Below are 19,527 nucleotides of genomic sequence, written 5' to 3'. Positions count from 1 at the left end.
AAACACGGTAACATCGTGCATGTCCTAAATGTGCTTTCAGCCAGCACAGGAGGGTCGGTCCCGGCTGCTCCTCTGCGCGCACCTCCATCAGGGAGGCCTTAACGTGGGGGAGGCGATAAGGCTATCCGGGGGGCGCTGGAACCGATCCCGGGTTTCCCCCGGCGCTGCGGGGCGTTCCGCGGCTCAGGAAGCGGCGGCTCCTCCCCCGTTCCCGGCGCTGTTCCGGCCGCGGCCATGGCGCTGGCGGGGCCGGGAACCCGCGGGCGCGCCCTGCGCTGGCCTCGCGTCCTCCTCTTCGGAGACTCCATCACCGAGGTAGCGGCTCCCCCGGGCCCGCAATTCCCGGGGCCGGAGCGTTCCGGGTTACCCGCAGCGCCGGTGCCGAGCGCGGGGCTTTGGCCTCGTGTAAGGGGAACGGGCGGCCGCGGGGGGACACAGTCCCGTGTCCCCGGGGACTGCGGGCACATCCCGGGATTTAGTGCCAGTCCGCAAGAAGCTCTTGAGGCCCCTGCGCTGGAAGAGCGGGATGGGGCAGGTGCGGCTGGTGCTACTTCGGTGTCGGGGGAGCCCCGCGCGGTGTCCGCCTGCCCGGCCCGGCTCCCGCTCCGTCCCAGCTCCCGCCCCGGCCCGGCTCCCGCCCCGGCCCCGCTCCCGCCCCATGCCGGTGTCCAGCTTGCCCGGATCGGAGACACGTTCCGTACTGGTAGGACTGGACCACGGCCTGGTGAACATCTCCTTTGAGGCATCACCGGCTTTTTAGTGTCGATTTTGGGTCCCTGCCTGGCACGTGGCGGAGCCGCTCTGGTGGAAGAAGATTTGGCCAGGGACAAAGGTTATCTGTCATGGGAGGTCGATGTCTCAGCCGGCTCACTGTGCAGAACTGTAGCAGGGAGGGTGGTGCAGCAGTGGGAACGAGCAGGGATTCATTTTTCCACTGCTGAAGAGGTAGCTATGGAGCTGCACTCTGGAGCAGCGTGCGGAGAGAGGAGTTCGGAGAAAGCACAGCAAAGGGATCTTAGAAATAAGGTAGAAAAATACTACAAACAAATCAAACCAAACCCTCAGTGGCCAAAATGCAGCTGCAGTGTGGCCGCAGTCAGTGTTGATTCTGAAGGGACTGCGAGGTCTGCAGGCACAGCCTCTCTTGCCCTGGAAGTCACTGGTGTGTCTGGGTCAGACCGGGGTTGGTGGAGCCCAGAGGGACGGGGCAGGCAGGGAGGGAGCTGAGCTGTGCCAGAGGCTGCACAGAAGCTGCACAAAAGCTTTGGAGGAGGAAGGTGCCAGTGGTGGGGCTGACCTCTGGGCAGCAAGTTCTTCCAGCGAGGATCTAACCATTTCCCTTGCTTCCAGTACTCCTTCCAGGAAAACGGCTGGGGGGCAAACCTCGCTGACAGACTGGTCAGGTGAGAGCTCAAGTTTCAAAAGCAATTTCCTGCGTGCAGGAAGTCATGCAGCTTTTCTAAATGAAAACCAACACAAGTTAATATTTAGTGTGTATTTATTTATTAACATTTACTTATTCAGTGAAGTGGAATTGCTTTGGTGACAACATTCCCAGCACTGATGAAAATAATCATTGGGTGTTTCTACTCAAAGCTTAAGTGGAAAGGAAAAACTGCTTAGTGATTATCAAGATTGTTGCTCTGGTTCTGTAGTATAAGTGACAGGTAAATACCACACATTCAGTCTGTGTGTGCACTTTCAAAGCATGATCCCATTGAAAACTCCTGTGGCGACCCCTTTTTTTGAGAAGGATGAAGGCAGATACCCTGAAAGAATGGTTCAAAACTTCTCAAGGCTTGTTCTGGTGGACAGAAGTAAGCTGTTCATTTTGCTGTGTCTCTTTCAGAAAGTGTGATGTTCTGAACCGTGGCATCTCGGGCTACAACACCAGATGGGCTAAACTGATTCTTCCAAGACTGATCACTGAAAATACTAGTGCTGAGAGTATTGTTGCCATTACTATTTTCTTTGGAGCTAATGACAGTGCTTTGAAAGGTAAGGGAGCTTTCTTTTTGTCTTATTTTTGCTGTGACCTGATCTCTGAAGAGAGTTTTACAGTTTAAAAGAAAAGGTAGAACATTTCACAGGCTTTTCTTGACACTTCTCTAGGAACTGATTTCTCTCTTTTCATTTATACAGTGAAGAGCTTTCAGTTTTTGGGGGTTTTTTTTGGTATTTAAACCATGCAGTGCCTTCCATTTCCCTCCCCCTCACCAAGTTTTGATATTGCAAAAGTAAATTTTGGGGTCCTCAAGAAACAGTTGTGTAACAATCACCTAAAACGAGTTGGTCATGAGGCTGTTTTTAATGTCTTTAAAAGAGTCTGATGAGTTGTTGGCAGATGGGCTGAGGCAATGAGGGAAAGTAGCACTTGGATTCTCTTTCAGGTAAGGATGGGAGCACACAGGGCAGGTCTAATCAAAATGATAACATCAGTGCACGAAGGACTGACTGCATGTTCATGGGACTTTCCAAAATTTTCTCTATATCCAAGACAGTTAAAAATCTTAGGTCTTGGTTCAGGTGAGGTTTGAGGTGATTATGTGACCTAATACCAAGCTATGAAGTTGTAAGAAAAAACATCTTAAAATAAAAAAGGTGGGGTTTTTATCCTTTGCCTTATTTGTGTTACTTGGAAGTGCTGCATTTAAACTTCTGGTTTGTCTGCTTTGGATTTTGAGGAGCAGCATTTTCCTACCACACCTGCTGAATCCGGGTTGAGGTGAATGAACTGCATACTGGGCATGAGTGTCCACAGTCACATCCTGTGTAAAAACCCCGTTATGTTGTGTAACCAACCTGTTACCCTTAATAAATAGACCTGTAAGCAGCTCAGCACCACTGATGCATGTGCTCCACCCTCATAGAGCTGAACCCAAAGCAACATGTTCCTCTGGAGGAATATGCTTCGAACCTGAAGAGCATGATACAGTACCTGAAGTCAGTAGACATCACTGAAGACAGGATCATTTTGATAACACCACCACCTCTTCAGGAGTCAGCTTGGGAAAAGGCCTGTCTTGCCAAAGGTAAAAGAATTATGTGGTTGGGCAGAATTTCTGCATTTTAGCAGCAGAGTAATCCCAGGCTGACAAATAATTTCCCTCCTGCCTGTGCCAAATTGCAGCCCTGATCTTGAAGGTGATGGAAGAGGACTGCTAGCTGTCCTCTTAAACAACTTTTGGAGAAGTTTGTGGAGTAGCTATGTGAAGTAACTAATTACTAACATCCTTTCCAAAGTGTCGAGTGACCTGTTCATGCATAGAACTGACAGAAGGGGCTGTCCTCTAAGAACATGGGTTTTCACAACATGTCCTAGGAGGATTACATCGTGTCCCCCCCAGCAGTGTCCAGAATAATACAAATAATGGAAGATATTCTGGCATTTTTTGCCTTAGAAAATCTTATATTACTCACAACAGATTTCATATCTGTTTGGATAAGCAGTAATATCCCAGCCAGCTTTATTTTAAATTTAAAAAAAAACCCAAACCAGAGAATTCTCAGCATGCTAATAAAAGTACCTGAAAAAGAAGAAAAATGTAGTTAAATCATTTCCCATTATGTTGTTCAGGCTAACTGTAAAATTAGAGACATAACAGCACTGCTTACTTTGTCTTACTGAGATGGTGGGAAAAATAATAGTAATCCCACTGGCTCCAGCAGTGACAGTTTATAGCTTCTGGGAATGTTGTCTTTTATGCTGGGACAGCTTGTCCAGTTCTTGCACATTTTTAACAAGACTTTTGAGTTAGGTCAGGCAAAAACAAAGTTGTCACCTTAGTGACAGGGTTTTTGCTAATTTATGTGGTGTTGCATATCCTGAGTTGTGCTCTCAATCCAAGCAGTAACACTTTGAACGTGACCTCATGGTTAAACTGCATTAAATTAGGCAATATTATTGTATGACGCTGCATTGGGAGGCTTTGATGTGATGTCTTGTGAGCACACCTCAAATGCTGCTTCTCTGGGTCCCAGCTATCAAGGAGCACTTGTAAAATGTTAATCCATTTCCTTCTTAGAGCTGTCCTTTTTATGGGGTAGGGAGGGAGGAAACTCATTGACAGCACTGAATCTCCCAGCAGCTGGAGTGTACAAAAGACAGGGTGATGTCAGACTGGACCACAGGTGAAGTGTTGTGTGCACAGCGAGCAGCAGTATCAGCCCATCTCCTTTCCAGTATCCAGAAGAAATGTTCTGCCTGTTTCTAGTTTTGTGAGAGAGAGATCAGAGCAAAGGAGGGATGGGAGCACAGGAGGATGGTGATGTTCACAGGAGCATTCATTCATATGTAAGAAGAAGCACCAAAGGAGACTCAGCTTCCAAATGAGAGTGCTGTGGGAGACAGAGTCAAAGTCCTGATGAAGTCAGGGTTGCTTTTGGCCAGCTGTGTAGCCATCATTTCATTGCAGCAGGCAAGTGGGTTGGTCTGGCTTTGCTAGATTTGTGTTCATTATTCCTTCTTGTCTTTCCATGTGCACAGAAATGAATTCCAAGAGGAGGTAACCCCAGTATCTTTCTCAGGACTGGAGCAAGGCTGAGTGATTCACTGTTAATTTCCCATATACTTGCCTTTCTTAAAAATGTGTGAAGTGTTCATTGAGTCGCCATGGGTCTCTGCCATGAGTCTCTCGTTTGCCATGAATTTCTGTACGTGGTAGACATTGACCTCACCAGTGCAACAAGCAGCTCCTTCAAGTCAATGCCACACACCCAGATGCATCTGGTGACTGGTATCTGCTAACTCTTTGCTCCCCACTGTTGACAGTCCCTGTTTCCAAGCTGAGTGGGTAGTGCAGGTCAGGATAAACCACTGCCTTGCTTCCTTGATCCCTCAGGAGACCCCCATATTCCTTGATCTTTCTTTGGCTGCTATAGACCCAGCACATGCTCCTGCAGAGCTGCACATTGAGAGCAGGTGTGTGTTTGTGCTCGCAGAATAGAAGAGAAAATGAAACTGTTGAGAAATAATCGCAATGATGAAAGAAAAGGCTAAAGGAGAAAAAGAAATTATCTGTTAGATTAGAAGTCCTAGAGAGGGAGAGAGATGGGACTGCAGGACCTCACCTGGGAGGGGAGGTTGTGATCAATACAGGATGTTTGGTAGCCTCTGTTTGGTGGAGGCTGAATGAGCTGAAGGATGTCTCAGTCTGTGGGAGAGGTGAGGCAGGAAGAGGTGAGGAAAGCCAGAGCTGGGAAACACAGGACCAGTGAGGCTGCCAGGGATATTTTAACCATCAGAAGAAGTGATGGGATGAAAGAGGTGTCAGTGTGAAGAAGTGGGAATCATCAGAGGCAAGCAGGGACTACAGTCAGAGTTGAATTGCATTTTTTAGGTCCCATTAAAAAACTCCCAACCAAACATAACTTGGTGATATCCTGCCCCAAAGCTTCCCTGTGGTTCATGCAGAACTATTGGCTTAGAGCAGCTGGCACTGAGCACATACTGAAGGTCCAGCTCCTGGTGTCACTGAGTGCACAGATGCAGCAGCTGTGAGTGCTGGTGAAGCTTTGGACCTAAATACACCCTGCTGTCACCAGCATGTTGCAGCAAGGGGGCTATTGCAGTGAGCTGTCACGTGGGGAAAGTCAGCCAGAAAGCAAAAGGCAAACTTTTAAATAGTTTTGTGTTTTCATAACTCTGTTCTACCTACTAGTAGCAGGTGTATGAAGAATTTTAAGTCTGTGCACTGATTTCACCTGAAGCTTGCCAGAAGGTGAAAGCTGTGAGCAGCAGTTCTGCTGCGTGCTTGTTGCTGTTGCCTCTCACCTGTTGTGCATTCCTTAACAAGAGACATTGAAGGTGAAAAGAAAGAGACCACACAAACTTTGCTTCAGGTCACTTACATTGCAGTGCTTTAGTTTGTAATTGGTTATGTCTGATGGTTTAACAAACTGAGTGCCACAGAAGGCTGAAATCAAATGGTGTCAGTCGTGGTTGCTAAATGTTTGTTCCTGGTGGGCAGGTGACAAACTCAATCGCTGCAATGCCACCACTGGGGAGTACGCCCAGGCCTGTGTCCAGGTCGCCAGGGACTGTGGGACAGACGTGCTCGACCTCTGGACACTGATGCAGAAGAATCAGGTATGATCTTGTGGGAAAATAATCTGCACTGTCATTTAGCATAGAGGTGGCGCTGCATTATCACTGAAATGATACAAAATATATCCAAGTTACACTTTGGGGAAGGAAAAGAGTAATCCCAAATGCTTCATAGTGGGCAACAAGGAATAAAAGCTTAATACAGCCTGGCTATGATACTTGGTTAGCAAATGTCCTCTGAGCATTACATGTAAATAACCTTTTCCTTGGACTTGAATTATGGAATAGTTTAGGTTGGAAGGGGCCTCTGGAGGTTTCTTGTCCAACCCACTGTGCAGTGTTGGGCTGAGTTCAAAGTCAGACTGGGCTGCACAAGATTCCTTGCTGATGTCTGACCAAATACCCAAACTCATCCGTGGGAGACATTGCAAACTTTTCCCATGAGCAAGTAACTCCATTTTGGACACTGAACCTTTTCTCTCCCCTGCACTCCCTCATGCAACAGACTGTTCAGCAGTGCAGTAGATGCAATATTTTGATTGCATCAGTTAATCCTGTGATCTTTTCCTCATGACTAGGAGTGACTTCAACCATCAGAACATACTCTTGATATTTTATCACAAATGGTGAAAAATAAAACCAGTATATATATATACCAGCTGGCTTTGAAGAATTACTCAAGACCTTCTCTTTGCAACTAGCAAATACACTAATACATGGTTTTAACCTCCCCTGTAGGATTTCTCTTCCTATTTGTCTGATGGTCTTCATCTATCACCAAAAGGCAACAACTTTCTGGCAGCTCAGCTCTGGTCACGCCTGGAAAACAAAGTGTCTACTCTTCCATCACTGCTTCCTTATTGGCGTGACGTGGACCACATGAACCCTGAGGCCAGTCTGCTGTGAGATCCCTGCAGGGAGCAGCCGAGGCAGCCACGCCGGACACAGCCAGCCTGGGATCCAGCAGTATCCTGCAAACTTTATGTCCTCAGGGAATGGGCTACAGGGGAGCCCCCGTCCATACTCTTCTGTGTTGCCTTCTCTTAGTCTGTGGGACAATAAAGATGAGACTTTTTGGGGTGTGTCCTGGGGTGGTTTTTCTTCATGCTGCCAGTGCCAGGGGTGAGCAGCTCTTTCCTTGGAAGACTCAGAGGAAAATGATTGTCTCAGCTGCTCTGTCGCCAAGGGACAGAGGCTGCTCTGAGCAATTCCTGGCCTGAGCTTTGAGGACTGCACTTTGATTCATACCATCTGTTTAGGAGTTGATAAGGGGCAGTAGCATGGAGTTTGTCCAGAGCCATTAATTCTCCAGATTATTTGCATGTAAGACAGCAGGAAAAGCAGTTCTCTGAGCTTTCATGAGGCTTTGATAGTGATACAGTGTCATTCAGAGCAGTGGTTTTAAAGTCTAAGTTACGTCAGCAGCAGCTTCTTTACACCCAGCTCTTGCCTATAGGCACAGATTTCAAAGCAGTGCATGTTTTTGGATAGTATAAAACAGGTGCTGTACAAGCTTGGAGAAAGTACTTGAAAGGGTCTGCATCTCTGCTGACTAAGCTGCACCATTTGAGATTCATCCATAATTTAACAACTGATGTAAGAAACGAGTACTGCAGACTATGCATAGTTTTTGACCACCTTTACAAAATAAAAAACCTCCATTGCCTGGAAACTTAGATGAAATTTAGTAAGTATGGAAATAAAATGGTTTGGGCAATAATTGGCTAGCAAGCCCAATGTCAGCAAAAATACAGAGAAATCAAATAGTGATCAATTCAAAAACAACCCCTCCATAATTCAGGGTTTTATTAACAGTTGCGTTGGAAGGGAACAGGTGTGTTACACATTGGGTGAGACAACAACTGATGGGGGACCACTTCCCACTCTAGGTCTTTCCTCAAAATGTGGACATCTTATATCTTCACAGGGCTTTAGAGAGGATCTCATGCTATCCTGCACTGTTAGTGCCACGAGGCTGCCTTGGCTTCATTAAATAATTAAGCCAAGTTTGCCAGAACGCATCATCTGTTCTGTAATAGTGTTATAAACTGGAGCATAAGTAGTTATTTTTCATGTGCCTGGAGGCAGACCAGAAGCTAGTTTGATTTATAAATATTTATGTATATGAAAGTGGACTGTCCTTTCTGTAATAAATTTTAAAGACTATTTGAACAGCAAAAGGGGCTCCCTGTGGGAAGCTGTGGATCCTCCTGCCTTGGATGTTACAAAGAAAGCATGCAAATACCTCTTTCAGTTTCTGGAATACAGCTCAGAGTGACGTCTGGATTTAGGGATTTCCAAGGCCTGCAAGTGTCTGTCACTGCCTGATTTTCACCTGGGACATAAAGACCTTTGTGCTGAGAACATGTCCTTGCAGATTTGCTACCTGAAAAGGCATCTGAGCACACCCCCATACCTTAGGCATTAATTTCACCACCTGAACTGATGGCAATCCACAGGATACGTGGCAAGACCAACTCCATTCCCAGCAGGAAGCAGAGCAGCCCTGAGGATGCAGGTCTGCACCAGAGGTGCTCGGTGTGGCTGCCCCAGCAGAATTTCAGAAAGGAGCAGTGAGAAACGCCTGGCTGCACTGCCACACTTTTAACTCAGGGTGTGACAACTGAAGAATGGAGATCTTTTCTAAAAGGACTGCACAGAAACAGCTTGTTTAACTGATTTTTTTTTAATATAAAAAGCTTTTATTTTGTTGGGAATTAAATTAACTCCTCACACATGTACTTTGCATTGAATCAAAAAAGAAAACCCAAACAAAAAACAAACAACCCCAAACAAAGTTCAAAACCAGTATATAAAACACAATAGCTAGTCAGATAGGAATACCATAAGGCACACATTCAAGTATTAGTGTAACAAGTATCCTTGGGATAGGGGGGAGAAGAGGCACTCACACAACCTTCCAGCCCAGGTTTGGATCCTTTCCCTCATGTTTAAAAGCATGGGCACACCACAGCCCTGGTTGCCCTGTGGCTGAGTCCAGGCTCGTAACAGTTAAATGGTTCTGCCCTTGGTCACGTTCTGTCAGTTTTATCAATAGATTATTAAGGGAGAAAACATGCACAGTGAAGGTGCTCTGTGACTCCACTGTGTCAGTCCAGCTGCTACGAAGCTAAAACAACACTCATGTGGCAGTCCCAGCTCACCTGGCTCCAAGTGGCTCCAAGAGGGTAACATCCAACTACCAACTTTTAACATCACATTTTGCTACCTGTGTGAGAATTTCAATTCATGAAGTCTCCTCCTTAGACTTACCCTGCAAGTTTTAACAAAGGTTTGTTTCTTTACTAAATTCACAATTGTTTTTAAACAAATGCCTCCCTTTCCCTCTCATTCACACAGAAGCTTCCAAAGGCCATGCAGGCCACAGAAAATGGAGGCTAAGCATTTTGAATATTTCAGCAATAGTGTTGCCTATTTCAGAATAACATTTGGAGAAACATTTCTGCACTGAAACAACTGCTGTAAACAGCATTTTAAAAATCATTATCTACATAAATAATTTCTCCCCTTACACTTCTTTCTCCAACCAGACACCTGCAACACACAAACCTCTTAGTGCAGATGGGGAAGCTCCCAACAAAAGCCATAAAGACAAGACAACCTCATCACTGAGGCAAAAAGGTTTCATGCTAGAGGGACATTTCCCATGCACTATATAAAGTTAATGGCCTCTGTGATCCTTGTATTCATTCAGAAGCTGTGTATCTGGAGCTTCTTTACTCTGATTATGCATTTCATTGAATGCTGCAAGACTGTATTTTTATCTGTTTCATTACTCTCATTCTGTTCTCAAGGCATTTGCTTAGGCTTTTGCTTACATGTACCTTAAATTGCTAAATTATCTACTCTCTATGAAACGTACTGCAGTGTTTTCATTTTGGTTTTAAAAGCCCCTTAATTTTGTCTATCAGTGCTGTCAGACTATAAAATATTAAATTATAAAAAAGGCTGATATACACAATCCAATATCCACCAGGATATTTGGTTTTGCACCACAGGTTGAAGGAAATGTTAGAGGTCAAGGAACCAGAAAAACAAATCCAAAAAGCTTCAAAAAACGAGCCAGTTCTAGTTTGAATTTTCCTTTTTAAAAGATATAATGCTCTAATAAATGTAATTTAAGGAAGGTCATACACATGACCAGCATCTGCAGTAGGTCACTTCCTTATTCTCCCACTCCCTCACAAAAATATATATACATTATTTATATTTATAGAAATGAAATGGTTTTAGATCCTTATTTTGCAGGCACAAGCTGTATATTTGAAGGCAGCAAGACACTAGCACTCTGTTTCTTTACTGTCCACCCGGTTCTGGCGCTGCAGTTTAAAGGATGAAGCTTTCTCACTCCTAACGACAGGATGGTCTGTCAAGTCCTCGAAAGATTTGGCAGCCGAGCTGCTGTTTGGGAAAGGGTCCTTCTCAAAGGCGTCCTCATCGATGTGCGAGTCGGTGCTGGGGTCCTCCTGGATGGTGTCCATCCTCTGGTGGTCCTGCTTGGGCGCCGCAGCTACGGCAGGTGCGGCCGTGAGCGGCTGCAGAGGCTGGTGCCGGCTCGTGGACTGCGTCGTGGGCAAGGGCTTGATGATCCGAACAGAGGCAGAGTCCAGGCTGCTGAGCATCTCCACGTTCTGCAAGACACAAGCAGCCATGTCACTGGAAAAAAACCATCCGGACCTAGTCCAGGGTTGGGTTTGTGCCATTTTTCAAAAGGAAGCACCCTCTGAGGAGCACCTGCACTCCTGTTAGAACGGTTTACAAGGCTACCACATCCCTGCCTCTGGTCCCTGAAGGCAGAATGGACAGTTTACTTCTGCTCCTTCCTTCTCTGTATAAAACACCACAGGTGACAGCCTCGCTGGGACAGAGCTGACTCAGCCCTGTCTCCCCCAGGCCCAATCCTGCTTTGGCAAAACTGAGGACTGGAAATGCAGGGTCAAGCCAGATGACACTGAGCTCAGTGCAGGAAAACAGTCCAAGGTACAGCTTAATCCACTTCTGCAACCTGGAGAGTTCCTAGTTTCATGTGCAAGAAGCTGCCCTGAACACAGAGTCAAAGACTGCAAGGACCAGTGTCATCACAACCAACTTCTGCAACACAGATTAAGATAAAAACCCACTGATTTCTGCTTCTATTTGAGCATGGTTTGGAAAACATCCAGAGACCTCAAGGCACAAAAAAATCTCCAAGGACCTCAGCAAATGCTAATAACGGGGAGGATGAGATGTTTAACTGCTACCAGTACTGCATTTCCCAACTGTCCCATCCTCAGCAGACTCAAAAGGCACAAGATCAGCTTGTTAAACTGTTACGGGTGCAAGGAGCCCATTAACTACATCTGTGCTCTCTCACTACACCTGGGATTTTCTTGATTGAATGCAGGTAAAAAGCTCTAAGGTGACCTTCCTCATAGCATTCAGGACCAGCTAAGATCACCTTCAGTTTCCTCAGGGCAGATAACAGAGGCAGTCTGCCTCAGTAGTCTGACTTTAGTATGCTTCCCTCAATGGCTGTACATGGAAGAGCTCTGCAAGGCTTTTTTTCCCCTCCCCTTACAAAACATTTCCTGAATTGAATGTTTCAGTTATTAGTAAGAATCAGTTTGTCAAAGCACGCAGAAGGATACCCAGAAACCTGTGTCGGAAGGTGTGGACTGTAAATTCATCTTGGCACTTCTTTACTCTTCCCCTCTCCCAGCTCAGTATCTGGAAGGTGAGAAGTGTCACTGATGGGTCCCTTGATCAACTGGAAGGCTGTAGCATGTCTGATTTCTAGAAGCTGATCCCTGCAGACAGCCATTCTGCAACATTTTGCAGAGAATTTTGAGCCTTGTGTGCTTCACTGGCACCACCTGGCTGGGAACAGGCAGCCTGTGGCTGAAGCTGTACACGGTACTCTGCAGAGCAGAGCAGCTTCCTGCCCCGGGAGCTGTGGCTGCTGCCACAGAGCTGCTCTGTCAACACAGCACAGCTCTGACAGGAAGGAAGAATCAGACCCCACCAAGCTGCAGTGCTTGATACAGTGAACACAGGCTTGGTCAGAAACAGCTTGCCCTCAAAATGATCTCTCTTTGCAGTGCAAGGCTCCGGGTGTCTCTATTATCACTCCTTTGGTAAATCCCCTGCAGACACACAAGGTTCAGGTTTTCCAGGACACATGGAATAGCTTTTTGCCAATTCAGATTCAGGCAGCAACTTACACTGGGGCAAAACAGGGACTTGGTGTTCTCCTCATACTGCTTGTCTAATTTCTTGTCCTATTGAAAAACAAACAAAAGCAAAACAAAACACACAAACACAAGAAAGTTAATTTCCCAGTGGCAAAGTCTCTGTCCCCTTTTTTCTGCAAGGATACAGCACTGTATGGGGCTCTTTTCCCTTCCCCTACTTCCCATGCCTTCCCGTCCCTCCCAGGATTGCTTGTGGATACAGCACTCCTCTGCTGTAACCCCACACTGCTGTTGGTAGCATGCCACATCCCCATGCCCCTAGTGGTCACGAGCTCTCCCTTTTTCTTTACCATCCCCCCAAGCTCAATCAAGACCACTTCTCCCTCTAGGTCTTTCCTCAAATGTGGATCTTATTTCTTCACAGGGCTTTAGAAAACTTTGACTCTAATGATAAAATTACCAAAATTATACTATGGGTAGAATTCAGGAGGCTGAGAAAGAAAATCTGCCTGGGAAAGAATGGCAAGGGCTCCAGGGAATGGTCATGAGAGCACTGGGTCTGCCAGAGCTTAGCAGAGTTTAGCAGGAGTTTTGCCTACTGAAGGAGCAGCAAGCCTTACATATGCTGAATTTCCCCACCACGTTTACTAAAAGCTTTCCATTGCTTTCTCACACAGACATCTGCCATTTCATGTATGATGGGTGTTCTCTTACAGCAAAATCCAACAGAGCAGTCATCTCAAAGAGCTTACTCACCACACAGTGCACAAGGATGCTGAGAGGAATCCAGAACAGTAAGGAGAAAACAAGCACAGAGCCCACTATATTATCCGCTAGGAACTTCCCTGTGAAACCAGTTCAAATCTGTCAGTTACCTACCAAATACTGTTTCATGAACATACACATCTGTCCCCATTCTACAGCCCCTGCTCAGGCAAGTGAAGCCTCAGAACTGCTCAGAGAAGCACAGGCTGCAGCTAGGCAAAGATAAAATTATAATTGTTTTTAAAACTGTATCTAATATCTTTACAACAGGGTTTTTTCTTCTGTTGTTCTCTTATGAGAAATGCTGTCAGGCTGTACCATGTCATATGAGTTGCTTTGGAGCAGCCTATACTGAAGTCAGCCAAGTTGCCCCTCTCAGTTATACAGGACACCCTGCAAGTCCATTGCCAAATTCCAATTTAACCGTCACTACCTGCCTCCCCAGACAAAATATCTGAATGCCAAAGATTCACAAGCTGCCTCTACCCAAGCAGGCTAAATAGCTTTAACAATTACATAGGAAACAATTTTCTGCCCCCTGGAACTCAAGACTGAAAGCCCCAAGCCCAGATAATGGCACTGTGCAGGCAGAGCGTTACCGTGAGCATATGCAGTTACCACTCATTACACAGCACAGGCTTATTAGCAGCTTTTGTTGGTTCCAGTAACACGGAGTGACACACCAGGGGTGGCACTGGGGGCGAGGTGACACCTGCTTGGATTGCACAGTGGGGATCAAGACCAAGCATGCCCAGTCACAGTTGCTGGGCAGGAACTCAGCACAGGCACACAGCTTGAGGTGTGGGATTTAGTGGTTTGCTTAAATGACACAGAGAGGAAGTGTTCCCCTCCCAGTCTGTTGACATTTAAAACCCACTGAAAGGCCCAGTTTACACCACACTGAGTCTAGCTGACCTCTAAAGAGACTGTCTTATTTCCTTTTCTCTAACTGACCTACTTCTTGGTATTCAGATACGAAGTTATAATTTCCTTCACAAGCTTGGAAGATGCCGAGAAAATAACACAGTAGAAAAATGCCAAACAATCCCTCATCCACTCAGCTTTAAAAGGCAAGTTCAATATTGCCAAACTTCAGGCAAAAATAAGCTTAAATATACCACAAATATGGATACTGGCTACCTTTGCACAAGGGTGAATAAAACCAGCCAGCTAATTCCTTCTGAGGCTTTAGAGGTTCATGTAAGGAAATCAAAGCCCCCTAAAGAATATGGTTACATATCTTACCAAAAGTATTGATGCTGAGTTGGTCTATGAAATCCCAAAATCGTTCAATCACATCCTGTACTTGCTTCTCGCATTTGCCCTGCAAAAGTAACAAAATGACCTTATGCTGCCTAAGCATTAATTAGTACCTTCTTGGTGAGGAAAGGAGATACAAGAATGGTAATGAAATCAGACCTACAGACACAGCAGGACTTGATTTACATTCTCAATACAGATCTACACTCATGCCCAATAGCAGCAGTCCATTTTTATTGCCTTTGGCAAAAGTTTCAATTCAATTGCTGTCTGAAACAGATGAGGTTTAAAAAATGAAATGTGCAAAATCCACCTCACGTTTGTCCCATGTCAGGAGACATATGTTGTAGTTTGGGATTATTATGTAAATTCTCTCCCCTGCCACTTAACTGCCCAGGCCAGCGGTTAACAAAAGAAGCAGTTAACTGTGATCGCTGGGGTGGGGGCAGGTTTGTCTCTTTTGGTTTTTTTTTTGGATATTCTCCTCAGTCTTGGCTCGGCGGAACGGGGGAGTGGGGGCTCCAAGGAGGCAGGCTGCCCTGCTGGTTACTGCTGGGGTTTTCCCTGGCTGTCTTGCCGCTGCCTACTTCGGACGGCTGTTTTCCTGCCGTGCTGCTACCTGCCTTGGATTTGCTGCTGGTTGCTCGTACCTTTCTGCTTCTTGGACGGGGAACACAGGGGGAAGAGACTGAGTCCATCTGAAAGCCCACTGCTCGTCTGTTTCGCTGGAGAGGGACTGAAACTCACTCTGCAGCCAGCGGGCTGTGACAAGGACACTTAAGTATAACCTTTTCTCCCGGAGGAAAACCTGCTGGGTTTTGTTGTTGTTGTTTTTTTTTTTTTTTTTTTTTCCTCTTATGGTGTTGGGGAAGTGGGTTGCACTAGTCTGTTTACATATATATATATATATATATAGCAGTTATCCTTCTTGTATTAAAATTCCTTTTCTTAAATTTGATAAAGAGTGGTGTGATTATTGTGGAGGAGGCCCCTCCCCTGCTTGTGGGTAAAACATTTTGGTTTTTCCCCTCAAACCGAGACATTTCTTGGCGCCCAACGTGTGGGGCTTGTAAACAAAGAAGGATAACTGCTATTTTGTGGCACCATGTGGGTCTTGAGCTTAGGGTTCATCAGGACCATCCTGTATAATATATTGGCTTTTTGTTGGTACAAATTCATGCCAAAAGGAGCGGCAGGTTTAAGTCTTATCAACAAATCAATGAGCAAAACTCAAATAGCCGCAATTATTATTGAGTTCTTACTCTGGATTTATGGTGCCATGAATTCGATGCCTTTGGATGTCATGTGGGTGGTGCTCTCCAGGCTGTTTTCCTGCCGCAACCTAAGCTGCTACCTCTGGGGATTCAGTGATAATAGTACGGACCCTTGGGAAGGAACAAAGGGGAATCTCTTCTCCCAACCCTTTGTTCATTCCCCATTCAAGTCTGCTACAACAGCTTTTGAGATGTTTAAATTCTCCCTGGATGCCAGAGATATCTTGCTCTTTATGGTTTTTCTGCAGGGTTGTATCCCTGCAGCTTACAGAATGTTTGAAGGTAAGGCCAGGGTTTTTCCAGAATGCATTCAGAAACCTAGCCCAGTGAAGGGGGAAAAGCGAGAGAATAAAACCCCTGATGCCACAGTGAAGGGAGAAAAGGATGAGGCTAAACCAGGAGGACAGGCCAAGCCTATGGAAGTTGCCCCTATTCAGAAAAGGAAATATAAGACCAAATTAGACCATCCAGCAGACGATGAGGGGGCTGCTGCACCTCCACAGCAAGCAGACCCAGAGCCTGAGATCATCACTGAGTCATTGTCATTTGATAATCTCCGTAGTTTGCGGAAAGACATTGCTCGACACCCGGGTGAGCCCATCCTGACTTGGTTGATCCGAGTTTGGGACCTTATGGGTGAAACCTTACAACTGGATGGTGCTGAAGCCAGGTTTTTGGGGGCTCTGGCCCAGGATGTGGCTATTGAACAGGTGTTCGTGAGGGAATCAAAGCCCCTTTCACTCTGGGCACGACTTCTAACGAGTGTAAGAGAGAAGTTTGTTTATAGAGAAATCCTGCAGGAACATCATATTAGGAAGACTTGGAAGACAATGGAAGAAGGAATTTTACGTCTGAGGGAGATGGCAATGATGGACGTGCTTTTTGGAAGAGGTGGGCAAGCCAATAATGACCCTGACAAGGTCAGATGCACACCACATATGTGGTGGGACCTTTCACGCTCGGGGCCAGCTGAATACACCGATTTCCTGGCATCCATGTATAGGGAAGAGAACCATGAAACAGTGGGCGCTGTAGCAAATAAGCTCCGGATATATGAAGGCATGACCCACAGCCCAATGCAGGCCCGTATTTCTGCTGTAGAGACATTGGTTGAGAGTCTCAAGACGCTGCCTGCAGAGGTAAAAGCGATCAGAGAGGAAATTAGGGAAAGTCTCCAAGTGGCACCAGTGCGAATGAGAACCTCTGAAGTCAGAGCCAGACGCCCCCCAGCCAGAGGAAGTGGACAGACCTCACGAACTGAGATGTGGTACTTCCTGGCCAAACATGGAGAAGACATGGGACGGTGGGATGGGAAACCCACCCGTGCCCTTGCAGCCCGAGTACAAGAACTGAAGGAGAATGGAAGAAGGTCAGTGAGAGTAAGTGCAGTCCCAGTTTCCCACGGGCAAGAATCTGACCCACAGGAGGGCACCTCCCAGGTGTACTCATCGAGAAAAGGTTCTGACCGCTATGACCAGGATCAGTGTTAGAGGGGCCCTGCCTCTAGCCAGGTAGAGGCACGGGACAACCGTGTCTATTGGACTGTGTGGATTCGATGGCCTGGTACATCAGACCCACAAAAGTATAAGGCTTTGGTTGATACTGGCGCTCAATGCACATTAATGCCATCAGGACATGTGGGCTCAGAAACTATTTCTATTTCTGGGGTGACAGGGGGATCTCAAGAGTTGACTGTGCTAGAAGCTGAAGTGAGCTTGACAGGGAGAGATTGGCAGAAACACCCCATTGTGACTGGTCCAGCCGCCCCATGTATCCTGGGCATTGACTACCTCAGGAATGGATATTTTAAGGACCCAAAGGGGCATAGATGGGCTTTTGGAATAGCCACTGTACAGACAGAAGGGATTGAACAATTGAACTCATTGCCAGGTCTCTCAGAAAGTCCTTCTGCTGTTGGACTGTTGAAAGTTGAGGAACAGCAAGTGCCAATTGCCACCACGACAGTGCACCGTCGGCAATACCGAACGAACCGTGATGCTGTGATCCCCATCCATAAGATGATCCGTGAACTGGAGAGCCAAGGGGTGGTCAGCAAAACCCACTCACCCTTCAACAGCCCCATCTGGCCTGTGCATAAGTCTGATGGAGAATGGAGATTGACTGTGGACTATCGTGGCTTGAATGAAGTTACCCCACCGCTGAGTGCCGCTGTGCCGGACATGCTGGAGCTCCAGTATGAACTGGAGTCCAGGGCAGCAAAGTGGTATGCCACTATTGACATTGCTAATGCGTTCTTCTCCATTCCTCTGGCACCAGAGTGCAGGCCACAGTTTGCTTTCACCTGGAGGGGCGTGCAGTACACCTGGAACCGACTACCCCAGGGGTGGAAACACAGTCCCACCATCTGTCATGGACTGATCCAGACTGCACTGGAGAAGGGTGAGGCTCCAGAACACCTGCAATACATTGATGACATCATTGTGTGGGGGGACACAGCAGAAGAGGTTTTTCAGAAAGGAGAGAAAATCATCCAGATCCTTTTGGGAGCTGGCTTTGCCATCAAACGGAGTAAGGTTAAGGGACCAGCCCAAGAGATCCAGTTCCTGGGAGTGAAGTGGCAGGATGGACGCCGTCAGATTCCAACAGAAGTCATCAATAAGATCACAGCAATGTCTCCACCTACCAGCAAAAAGGAAACACAAGCCTTCCTGGGTGCCATAGGGTTCTGGAGGATGCATATCCCAGCATACAGTCAGATCGTAAGCCCTCTCTACTTGGTAACCCGTAAGAAGAATGATTTCCACTGGGGCCCTGAGCAGCAACAAGCCTTTGACCAGATCAAGCATGAGATTGCTCAGGCTGTAGCCCTTGGACCAGTCAGGACAGGACCAGACGTACAGAACATGCTCTACTCTGCCGCCGGGAATAATGGCCTGTCTTGGAGCCTTTGGCAAAAGGTGCCTGGTGAGACTCGAGGCCGACCACTTGGATTCTGGAGCCGAGGCTACAGAGGATCTGAAGCCAACTATACCCCCACAGAGAAAGAGATCCTAGCCGCCTATGAAGGAGTCCAAGCCGCCTCAGAGGTGATTAGCACAGAAGCACAGCTGTTTCTGGCACCTCGACTACCAGTGCTGAAGTGGATGTTGTCAGGACAGGCTGCCTCTACACATCACGCCACTGATGCTACCTGGAGCAAGTGGATTGCCCTGATTACGCAGCGCGCCCGTATAGGAAAATCAAATCGCCCTGGGATCCTGGAAATCATCACAAACTGGCCTGAAGGTGAAAATTTTGGTCTAGCAGATGAAGAGGAAGAGCAGGTGACACGTGCGGAAGAAGCTCCACCATACAATCAATTGCCAAAAGAGGAAATACGCTACGCCCTCTTCACCGATGGCTCCTGTCGCATTGTAGGGACTAATCGCAAATGGAAAGCAGCTGTATGGAGTCCCACACGACAAGTTGCAGAAGCTACTGAAGGAGAAGGTGGGTCGAGTCAGTTTGCAGAGCTTAAAGCCGTGCAGTTGGCCCTGGACATTGCTGAACGAGAGAAATGGCCAAAGCTTTACCTCTACACCGACTCATGGATGGTGGCCAATGCTCTCTGGGGATGGTTAGACCGATGGAAGAAAACCAATTGGAAACGCAGAGGGAAACCCATCTGGGCTGCCGATATATGGCAAGATATTGCCACCCGAGTAGAGAAGCTGATTGTGAGAGTCCGCCACGTAGACGCACACGTGCCCAAAAATCGGGCCAATGAGGAACATCTCAACAACCAACAGGCAGACCGAGCTGCGCAAGTGAAAGTATCACAGACAGATCTGGATTGGCAGCACAAGGGAGAGCTGTTCTTGGCTCGATGGGCCCATGATGCCTCGGGCCATCAGGGCAGAGATGCCACTTATAAATGGGCACGAGACCGAGGGGTGGATTTAACCATGGACATTATCTCTCAGGTTATCCATGACTGCGAGACATGTGCTGCCATTAAGCAGGCTAAGAGAGTGAAGCCCCTGTGGTATGG

General features: G+C 46.9%; 2 protein-coding genes across 3 annotated transcripts in view; one reads left to right on the top strand and one right to left on the bottom strand.

Annotated features, from left to right (window-relative positions):
- The first annotated feature begins 198 nt into the window (after positions 1-198).
- IAH1 (isoamyl acetate hydrolyzing esterase 1 (putative)) lies at positions 199-7,121 on the top strand. The gene is made up of 6 exons (XM_071548362.1): positions 199-315; positions 1,351-1,403; positions 1,850-1,998; positions 2,871-3,032; positions 5,970-6,088; positions 6,785-7,121. The coding sequence occupies exons 1-6, from the start codon at positions 235-237 to the stop codon at positions 6,950-6,952; spliced, it is 732 nt and encodes a 243-aa protein (XP_071404463.1). The 5' UTR covers positions 199-234; the 3' UTR covers positions 6,953-7,121.
- Positions 7,122-8,719: 1,598 nt separating this feature from the next.
- ADAM17 (ADAM metallopeptidase domain 17) overlaps positions 8,720-19,527 on the bottom strand; it is a 42,714-nt gene continuing 31,906 nt past the window's right edge. Inside the window, exons 16-19 of one of the 2 annotated variants that reach the window (XM_071548357.1) lie at positions 14,248-14,326; positions 12,994-13,082; positions 12,268-12,324; positions 8,720-10,698 (exon numbers count right to left, since the gene is read on the bottom strand). In XM_071548357.1, coding sequence (XP_071404458.1) covers positions 10,348-10,698; positions 12,268-12,324; positions 12,994-13,082; positions 14,248-14,326 — 576 coding nt within the window. In that variant the 3' untranslated portion in view covers positions 8,720-10,347. The remainder of the gene's footprint in view (positions 10,699-12,267; positions 12,325-12,993; positions 13,083-14,247; positions 14,327-19,527) is intronic. The other variant, XM_071548358.1, reaches the window with a different exon arrangement.

The sequence above is a fragment of the Pithys albifrons genome, chromosome 2 (assembly GCF_047495875.1).
Source record: "Pithys albifrons albifrons isolate INPA30051 chromosome 2, PitAlb_v1, whole genome shotgun sequence".
NCBI lineage: Eukaryota > Metazoa > Chordata > Aves > Passeriformes > Thamnophilidae > Pithys > Pithys albifrons.
This window is presented reverse-complemented; position numbering and strand designations above follow the sequence as displayed.

Coding starts and splice junctions, on each gene's coding strand:
- IAH1 (XM_071548362.1), top strand. CDS start 235: ATGGCGCTGGCGGGGCCGGGAACCCGCGGGCGCGCCCTGCGCTGGCCT. Junction 316..1,350: donor TCGGAGACTCCATCACCGAG/GTAGCGGCTCCC, acceptor CCTTGCTTCCAG/TACTCCTTCCAGGAAAACGG. Junction 6,089..6,784: donor CACTGATGCAGAAGAATCAG/GTATGATCTTGT, acceptor CCTCCCCTGTAG/GATTTCTCTTCCTATTTGTC.